Source organism: Mytilus galloprovincialis, unplaced genomic scaffold (assembly GCF_965363235.1).
Source record: "Mytilus galloprovincialis unplaced genomic scaffold, xbMytGall1.hap1.1 HAP1_SCAFFOLD_168, whole genome shotgun sequence".
In the NCBI taxonomy this organism is placed as follows: domain Eukaryota; kingdom Metazoa; phylum Mollusca; class Bivalvia; order Mytilida; family Mytilidae; genus Mytilus; species Mytilus galloprovincialis.
The window spans coordinates 1-10,336 of NW_027468097.1; the positions used below are offsets into that span (position 1 = coordinate 1).

The window sequence follows — 10,336 nt, forward strand, 5'->3', positions numbered from 1 at the left end:
TATATGGTGTAAAAGTTACAAAGTAAGTCTTAAGAAAGGAAGATTATTGAGATTCATTAAATGTTCATCAGTAATGTTTAGATTATGAAAATAGAGATATTCAATCTAGACAGAATCTAATTTAGTTTTAAGGAAGTTTTTGTCAATTTTAGATTTGAATATTTATAACAGCTTTGCATCTGGACTTGCTTCATTTATTATTAGCGATAGTCTGTGTGCTCTTCAAACTTTTATGATGTTTATTTCTATTACAAAATCATGATAATTAAAAAAATGACATGGATTTGCACACAAATTTGAAACAGGTATACATTTTAATTTCATATCAGAATGTTTTGCATCAATTCCAGAATGAGAATTACCATCCATACAAATCTTATGATGGTACACAACCATTTGTTTTACCCACAATCAGAATTGAACCTGGTCCAAGAAGACGCTTGTCATCTGATTTGACCATGATGTCAGAGTATGATCTCCCTCTGGACAAACACTGGGAATTTAGACGGGAACAGTAAGTTAAAGCATAACATTGACCATTCCATGAAAGTTATCATACTGTAAAGACATATATATTGACTCATGACAACATTTTAACTTATATCTGTAGACCCACAAATAGCATTGATCACTGTTTCTGACATCCAGATTGTTTCTTTGGTTAAAAGCTGTATAATGACCTGATATTTGATTGGTTGTATCAATTTTCAGATGAATTCAATAGATATTGTAACCACTGTAGTATGAAATATAACAAGAAGTTTTTCCAAAAACTTTTTTTTTCCAAGGTTTAACATTTTCTCATATATATACTGGAATCTTTAGGGCTCAACAATAACACTTGTCTGATTGTCTTGTACTGGAGGATAAAAAGGTCAGACAAGTAAAAGCTATATCAATATTAATTTAATTTAACAGGTTTATATGCTCATATAATATACTAGATTATGGAGTGTGTGTCCGAGCGAGAATATTTAGTCAGACGTCAGTCGCTACCCTGATATACCCTATCTTTTTTGGGTAATTAATACAGATAGCGTTTGACATCTTTAGCTGAACAGATTTATCATTTTTTCATAACTTAATTCATTGTATGCTGGTTCATATTCTGGACACCAGTCTTTGCTCCTTTCTAATATAATTCACAAACAAAAAACAAATAGGAAGCTTAGAAATGGAAAAATATTAAATACTTAACTCGTTCAAAGGGTAATTACACGTCTCAATCTTCAAAATCGCCTATCTAAAAATACTACCATCGCTAACATTTTTAAAAATAAAAATCGTGGTTACCCTTCTATCGATAAGTGTCATGCCAAAAAATGAGTAACATGTCCCTGTCTTTCCACCAACAATACGGTAAGGTCCACACTTAATGGTCGCTCATTTTCTTTAAAATTTGAAACTGATATAACTTGAAAAACAAACAGTCTTATTTATTTACTCACATGAAACAAACCAGGATGCGGTATTCAGTACGTAGGTTAAACTGGTCGATATTTATCTAAACGCACTCGAGAAAATAACCCAATAAATTCAAAAGTATCATTTATCAACACCTTAAGAAGCACAGTCATCTTATCAAATATTTAGCAGTTCAACCTTTGGAAGAAGTAAATAAGCAGCCTGGTGAATCTCATTCAAAGTTTGTACAATCACGGAAAATAATTGAATTAAATTAGATTAAAAAATATCAAGAATCGATACTGTTAACATTTTGGATATTGTTTCTAAAACTGTTCGAAAAAAAAACATTCTCATGGTCGTAGAAAAAATCACAATCAAAGAAAATTTCGGACCAATCACACCAATATTTCGGACCTAATTTCTATTTCAAAAAACAACAGCAGACATTATCTGTTAACAAAGCTCTGTTCATTACCGATTAATAAGTTAAATAAAATTTTAGAGGATTGCAACACAATTTCATATAGCAGTCCTAAGTACGAAATTGTTCAAATTATAATGGCATATTGTTATTCTAAACTGTTTCCTAAAATTGATCGTCCTGAAGATCATAAAAAACATTTTATTAAAATAAAGTATGTCAATAAAGGTTTTGATTTTGTAAATATTGCTGGTATTTTTAACAACCATTCTGTTAAAGAACAAATTCCTGGATATTTTGATAATACTGAGCTCCCTCTTATTTGTTATATTTACAAGAAATCTACATGGAAATTTGTGTTAAATTATAGCCAATTGTGTAAAGATTTTAATATCAGTGAAAATACACCTACTTCATGTAATTGCAGTAATTCCAAATACATTTATGGACCAATTTCCCATGTTATAACAGGAGATCTTAACATATTTCAAGACGGAGAGTTAAAATAATTCCTCAGTAAAGGACCTAATTATCTTCCCCAGTCAATTATAAATTGGAATGAGTGTCGTAATATCATCCATGACTCACTCTGTACTTACTGTATGAAATGGATAAAACTGGAAAAAGCTGACAAAAAATTCGACTTTAAAATAAAAACAAGATACAAATCCAATGAATTTACATTGACATGCCTATCAGACGGTGCCTCATATGCAAGTCTGATTTGACTTGGCATTGTTAAAAAGTAGATCCTAAGTTCTGTGACATGACTAGTTTCAGTTTTTCTTGACTCATAATTTTTGAAAAATATTTCAAAAGATATAAAACTAACTTCTGTTCTATTGTTTTAAATTTCTTTTGTTCCTTGAATCAACTTATAATGCAAAGTCCTCCTAAACAAGTTGAAAAAAATGTTATTGTAGAGGTCTGATCATGCAATACAATGTGAGAAACTTGATTTTCTGGTAATTTTTTAAAAGAGCAAATATAACATTCTCACATTACCTAGATAAAAAAAAACATGTGTCTCGGTACAAAATTGTTCAAAAACACTGAAAATTGTAAATCATTAGTAATACATGTAAATGGTTTAACCCATTAAAACATTTAATCCATCACTGCAAATGTTTGCACCTGTCCTAAGTCAGGAATCTGATGTACAGTAGTTGTAGTTTGTTTATATAATTTATATGTGTTTCTCGTTTCTTGTTTTTAGCTCACCTGGCCCGAAGGTCCAAGTGAGCTTTTCTCATCACTTGGCGTCTGTCATCCATCGTCGTTAACTTTTATAAAAATCTTCTCCTCTGAAACTACTGGGCCAAATTTAACCAAACATGGCCAAAACATTATTAGGGTATCTAGTTTAAAAATTGTGTCCAGTGACCCGGCCAACCAACCAAGATGGCCGCCAGGGCTAAATATAGAACATAGGGGTAAAATGCAGCTTTTGGCTTATAACTCAAAAACCAAAGCATTTAGAACAAATCTGACATGAGTGAAATTGTTTATCAGGTCAAGATCTATCTGCCCTAAAAATTTTAGATGAATCGGACAACCTTTTGTTGGGTTGCTACCCCTGAATTTTGCTGTTTTTGGTTATTATCTTGAATATTATCATGATTATAATAGATAGAGATAAACTAAACAGCAATAATGTTCAGCAAAGTAAGTTTTACAAATAAGTCAAACAGTTGACCCTTTAGGAGTTATTGCCCTTTATAGTCAATATTTAACCATTTTTCATAAATCTTAGTTATCACCAAAACACAATTTTGTCATGTCCTTGAATATTCACATAGACAAAAGTGAGCGACACAGGCTCTTTAGAGCCTCTGGTTTTATATAGATTAGAACGTTGGTTTTCCCGTTTGAATGGTTTTACTCTAGTAATTTTGGGGCCCTTTATAGCTTGTTGTTCAGTGTGAGCCAAGGCTCTGTGTTAAGGCCGTACATTGACATATAATGGTTTACTTTTATAAATTGTCATTTGGATGGAGAGTTGTCTCATTGGCACTCATACCATATCTTCTTATATCTAAGAAAATGTGTACAACTATTAGAATTTTATTTAGTTATATATATATGATTACATCAATCAGTATCTCAATATCTAAATGAATATGAGATGAAATAATTTATTTATTGTTATAGGTTATCACTTGGTGAACCTCTTGGGGAAGGAGCATTTGGTAAAGTTTTTAAAGCAGAAACTGTTGGTTTAAATAAAGCTCCAACAACTGCCATAGCAGTCAAGATGTTGAAGGGTAAAATTTACTTATATATTTTAGATCAAAAATCAAATAGTATTAATGAAAACTGGATTTATGCTTAGGTTTTCTTTTTTTATTAGACAAGCATAAAATTTTGGGATATAAGAATTGAATTTTTTCCATCTTTTTTATCTTTATTAAAAAATTTGCATTGTTATGGCCCTGCAACGAATATGGCCCGCAACAAAGATGTCGGTGCCATATAGTTTTATCCATGTCCGTAATTCGGTCATTCCGTAATTCTGTCATTCCGTCATTCCGTAATTCTGTCATTCCGTCATTCCATCATTCTGTCATTCCCTAATTCCACAACTAGGAATTGTTAAGTTTCAGTTTTGTTCCGCTTGGCTCATTTTTGCTATAATTATGGGCTTTGAACTTTGATAATTTTTTGAAAATCACAGTTAAAAGGATGAATTGTTTGAGTATAAAGGACAAGATTATAAATATCCAATTAATGTTCTGATTCAAACAATAAAATAATTACAAATCAATTAATGTCATTAGTGCTGTAATGAATTGTTAAAATCTCAATACTTTTATTTTTTGTTTGATGATTCTAGCTGTTAATCTGGATTATCCCACCTCAATCAACAGGCCTTGAAGTAATAAATATTTGAGTCAGTTTTTTGTACTTAAACAAATAAAAACCAATCAAAATGCTGGATTTTATGTTTTGAGCAAGATTTTTGTGCTCCGAGCACTGAGCAAAGTTTTATGACTTCAACCCCAGGTCTAATGAATGTCAAAACAAATCAGTGACAGGTTGACCTTGTTCCTAATTAAATTTGTTCAGGTTACAATTATGTGATAATCATGTTTTCAATCATAATTTCTTGAAAGGTTTTAAACAGTTGTTTAAAAGTTGAAAAGTTACAAAGTAAAAACGTATTTATAAAAATAAACTTCTCATAGAATAAATCATCACTTTACAATATTATGTCACATGACTGACCAACATGACTTGTGATCACCTGATATATTATATGGTTTATCTTTTCAAAATGAGTGTTGTTTATTCAATTTTCATACACTTTTCTTCAACTCTTCACATACAAAACAATAAGTTATGACAACAAGGAACACAACTCTAGGCTGATTTAACCAATAACAAAAGCTTTATTGTGTCTTCAATATTAAGACAATTGGCAAATTTCCGGATTGCAAAACATATTGACAAATTTACACGAAAAACGTAACAACAAAGATATAAAATGTATTTTATTTGAATAAAACATGACAAATCAAGAATATTGATATTATAACACATAAAAAACAATCAAGGTTTGAGCAAAAAAAATCCTTACTTTTCACTTCAATTGGAAATTTCTTGGTCCAATTTTGGACCTGAAAAAAAACTAAGAAAATATTTGTAGTCATGAATAACACACAGGGTATAAATGTAAATGTGTTCGTTATACATACCAAAAGACAGTACTCCTTATTACATAAACATGGATAGTTTGTAGGATCGATTAAAACCCATTTTAATGTCCCATTTATTATGCCCCATTTTGGTGCATTATGTTTTCTGTTCTGTGCGTCCATTCATTCGTTCTTTTGTCTGTCCATTTGTTCATCTGTCCATCCATTGGTTCGTTCTTCCGTCCGTTTGTCCTTCCGTCTGTCTGTCCCGCTTCAGGTTAAAGGATTGGTTAAAGTTTTTGGTAGAGGTAGTTTTTGATGAAGTTGAAGTCCAATCAACTTGAAACTTAGGGCTCATGTTTTCTTTTTTATAATCTTTGTAATTTTTATGCCAAACTAGAAATTTTCCCCCATTTTCAAGGTCCACTGAACATAGAAAATGATAGTGTGGATGGGCTATTCATGTACTGGGGACATATTCTTGTTAGCTATAACCATTTGAGCTTATGTTATCACTAATGACTTGGCGTCCATCATCATCTGTTGTTAACTATTTCAAAAAACCTTCTCTGAAACTACTGGGCCAAAGATTTCAAACTTTAACAAAAAAAAATTTCCTTAATTATCTGGTATCTTGCTTATAAATTGTATCCGAAGTTTTGATCCATCGACAAACATGGCTGCCATTGTTGGGTTCCTGCCACTAAATTGGTTATTTTAAGGATTTTTTTTAGTTTTTGTATGAAATTAATTAAAGATAAAGATAAACTGTAAACAGCAAAAAATGTTCAGCAAAGTAACATCTTCAAAAATGTTTTTTATGACAAAAATTGTCAATTGACCCGTTACGGAGTTATTGACCTTTAAGGAAAATTACACAAGTTGTTTTATTTTTTTTTTAACTATATAAATCTTCGCAAATGAATTTAGTATAAATTTGTATTTTATTTCCTTGTACTTCAAGAAACAAAGACACTATGGTTAAAATGGAACAAATGGGTAAAATGCATTTATTTGCTTTTAATGAAAATATGACAGATACAATGAACATTGTATTGGCATTTGTAAGCCTCTTATTATTAAATATAAATTGAAAAGCAAAAACAGTCATTGATGAAAGATTTAAGCAAAAAAACAAACTTGTGAGCAATGCAAGCTCTGCTTGTTCTATTGGGGATCCAAGGCAGTGGCGTAGCCAGGGTTGAAATGATGTGGATGTTTTGCCGAGTCGAGCTAGCCGAAAAATGTTTTGGACCTTTTTGTGCAGAAAATATTTTTTATTTAAGCACATGTACTCCCCCAGAATCCGACACTAGTTAGATTTTTGTTTAAATTCAAAATACCCACCAATTCATATATTTATATTTTTAACCAAATTTTATTGTTTTCTTGAAACTACCATCATTCAATTCATAAATATTTGATGTAAAGTTTCCCCCCCAATCTTCTATTTGACATATCAAAAACCGTTTAAACGGACTCCATTACAGCGGCACTTCTGTATAATTTAGGAACTTCTGAGTATAGGAACTGAAGTGACTTCTCTTTCCAGGAATTTGAGTCTACAACCTTTGATTTTTTATTACTGAGCTAAACGCATGCAGGAGACATAAAAATACCGGGCGTCCGATCGTCCGGTATTGTTAGCACTCTCATGTGTACAATTCATGTCAGATTAAGTGAAACTCATATCATAAGCAATGTCTTTGACAATTTTGAAAATAATTTGTAATCAAATATTTTTAACTAGTAATGTCCCTTTGAAATATAAATTGTAATGGAAATCCCATTTCATTTGCTGTGAAGCTTTTATTTCTTTTTAGATATTAAAAATAAAAAAGAAAAAGAAATAAAAGTTTTTTTTAGTTATTCCCTTGTTCCTTGGCCTTTGATAGATAAAATATGACATGTAATGTGCATGGCGGGGAATATTGGATCTTTGTTCTTTACTGAATAAAAATAAAATTAGTATTTGAACCTAAATAGAAATGGGAATTCATAAGTTGGACTTATCACGATCTATTACAAATTGATTTGTTTTATCACGTCGTTTACAATGTCGCAAGAAACGATATCAGGATATGGTGTTTTAGTTGTTAGTTACTATAGTCAAATGAGAAGCCATCCCTCCACTAGGTTCAATTTCAGATGAAACATGTCCACGGGTCTGCGTATCAGTCCTCTCCGCTTGCCTTAGCTGATGACATAGACTATTTATACGAAGAAAAGTTAACTTGAAACACTATTCTGCGATTCATGTATCAAACTAAATTATCCTAAATGAAAGACCAGGCATACTGCTTCGAAAATGACTGGATGTTATCCTCATATCCTCAGCCTTGTTACATTTTGATACTTCCGAGTTAAACTGCTGTTTTTTTTATTTTTGTTTTGTCAAAATGATGTGGATGCTTGAGCATCTGAGCATACATGCAAGCTATGCCACTGCAAGGGGAGGGTTCCTGATCAATGTTTTTGAATGGGGACATATAGTCCTGGGTTGGGACAAATTACTTTTGATTCATTAACATTAGTTTGATACCAATTTTCGTGGGTACAGGTGAACATTGAATTCAAATGTTCATTGAATAACATATTTTGAATAGGCTTTGAATACAGAGATTGGAAAAATTACAAAATCAAATATCCACGATTATGCAAGTTTTAAGCAATCCATGAAAATGAATGAATCCACAGTATTCTTTGAATGTGACCAATGGTTTTATCCATTAATAATTGTCAATATTATTTAAATATTTGAGAGGATGCAACCGATAGAGAATTGACAGATTTAATGCAAGAAATGGAAGTGATGAAATTAATAGGATGCCATGAAAATATTATTAATTTCCTGGGATGTTGTACACAAAATGGTAAGTGGTGTACTTTAAGGGTTAAAAACGATCTTGGTCCAATGGGCAGCACTTGTTGTCTGTCGTCCATATTAAATGTCCGTTAACTTTTAAAAAATCTTCTCCTCGAAATTACACAGGACCCATGCTCTGAGAAAACCATCAACTGCCCCCTGTCTGATTTGCTCCAAATGGTTTAGTTTCAGAGATATATACAAAAATCTGCATTTTACCCCTATGTTCCATTTTTATTCATGTGGGCCATGAGGGTTGGAAGGTGGGGTCATCTGATACATTTTTTAAAGAAAAAACATATTAATTATTATGGTCAAGTATGGTTAAATGTGTCTCAGTAGTTTCATAGAAAGAAGATTACCCACACAAGTCAGATTTGCTCTAGGTGTAATACCACCATTGATTTTTCCCTATTAAAATTGAAAAAGGAAATGGGGAATGTGTCAAAGCGACAACAACTCGCCCATAGTCTTTGTTAAATTTGCACTTTTAGAAAAAATGTGCAGAATTTATCTTTGTTACAAATAAAGATATACTTGGCATGAGTAAAGTTTTATCCTGTCCAGTACTATAGAAAAAATTTAACATAACATTTGATTGCATACAAGAAAATAACCATCATTGGAACTTAACCAATCAAAGGAGTAGGAGCAATAAGGCCCTTATTCGGCCCAAAAATTACTGTAAATTAAAAAGTTATCATACATATAGTAGATAAGATGCACACAGATATACAGATTATGTGACGTCATTTAAATATATTGGTAGATAAGGTGTACATCTTAGTTACAAAGCGAGTTAAAGTGGTTGTGAATCGAAATATATATATATATTATTGTGGAAATTCCAATACGTCACAAAGCAATATGGCAATTGTTTACATCAATGTTGACAATGAGTTGACAATGAGATGATGTGTTGAAACACGAAAAGGAAAATATCTCTCGAATGTGAATAAAATGCATGCAAACGTAAGTGAATCTATATATCAGATATTTTATTTAGTATAAAAGAATGCAGTATTATTCGATTTTGTTTTATAAAGAATATCAATTGTGGTAAATATAAATAATGTGTGTTGCATGAATTTAATATTTGAAATTTCAATATTTTCACAACCATAAAAGAAATTGTGTTTATTTAAATATTATGGAATCTAACATCTGAACAAGAATTTGTGTATTAATATTCATGTCACGTGATAAGATAGGCACGATAGTAGATAAGGTGCACACAGATATACAGATTATGTGACGTCATTTAAATATATTGGCAGATAAGGTGTACATCCTAGTTACAAAGCGAGTTAAAGTGGCTGTGAATCGAAATATATATATATATTATTGTGGAAATTCCAATACGTCACAAAGCAATATGGCGATTGTTTACATCAATGTTGACAATGAGTTGACAATGAGATGATGTGTTGAAACACGAAAAGGAAAATATCTCTCGAATGTGAATAAACTGCATGCAAACGTAAGTGAATCTATATATCAGATATTTTATTTAGTATAAAAGAATGCAGTATTATTCGATTTTGTTTTGTAAAGAATATCAATTGTGGTAAATGTAAATAATGTGTGTTGCATGAGTTTAATATTTGAAACTTCAATATTTTCACAACCATAAAAGAAATTGTGTTTATTTAAATATTACGGATTTTATACATTTGAACAAGAATTTGTGTATTAATATTCATGTCACATGATCAGATAGGTACATGGTAGATTAGGTCCACACAGATATACAGATTATGTGACGTTATTTATATATATTAGTAGATAAGGTGTACATCGTAGTTACAAAGCGAGTTAAAGTGGCTGTTATTCGAAAATATATATATTGTTGTGGAAATTCCAATACGTCACAAAGCAATATGGCGATTGTTTACATAATAATAATAAAATTCTTTATTTAACGAAGGTAAAACATTTAACAATTACATGTTAATCTTCAAAAACTATCAATACAAATAAAAAACGTACAAAAATACATACAATATA

General features: G+C 31.0%; 1 protein-coding gene across 1 annotated transcript; it reads left to right on the plus strand.

Moving 5' to 3' along the window:
• The first annotated feature begins 14 nt into the window (after positions 1 to 14).
• Positions 15 to 9,965, plus strand: LOC143060849 (fibroblast growth factor receptor 2-like). The gene is made up of 4 exons (XM_076233642.1): positions 15 to 514; positions 3,980 to 4,092; positions 8,226 to 8,336; positions 9,607 to 9,965. The coding sequence occupies exons 1-4, from the start codon at positions 279 to 281 to the stop codon at positions 9,750 to 9,752; spliced, it is 606 nt and encodes a 201-aa protein (XP_076089757.1). The 5' UTR covers positions 15 to 278; the 3' UTR covers positions 9,753 to 9,965.
• The last annotated feature ends 371 nt before the right edge of the window (positions 9,966 to 10,336 follow it).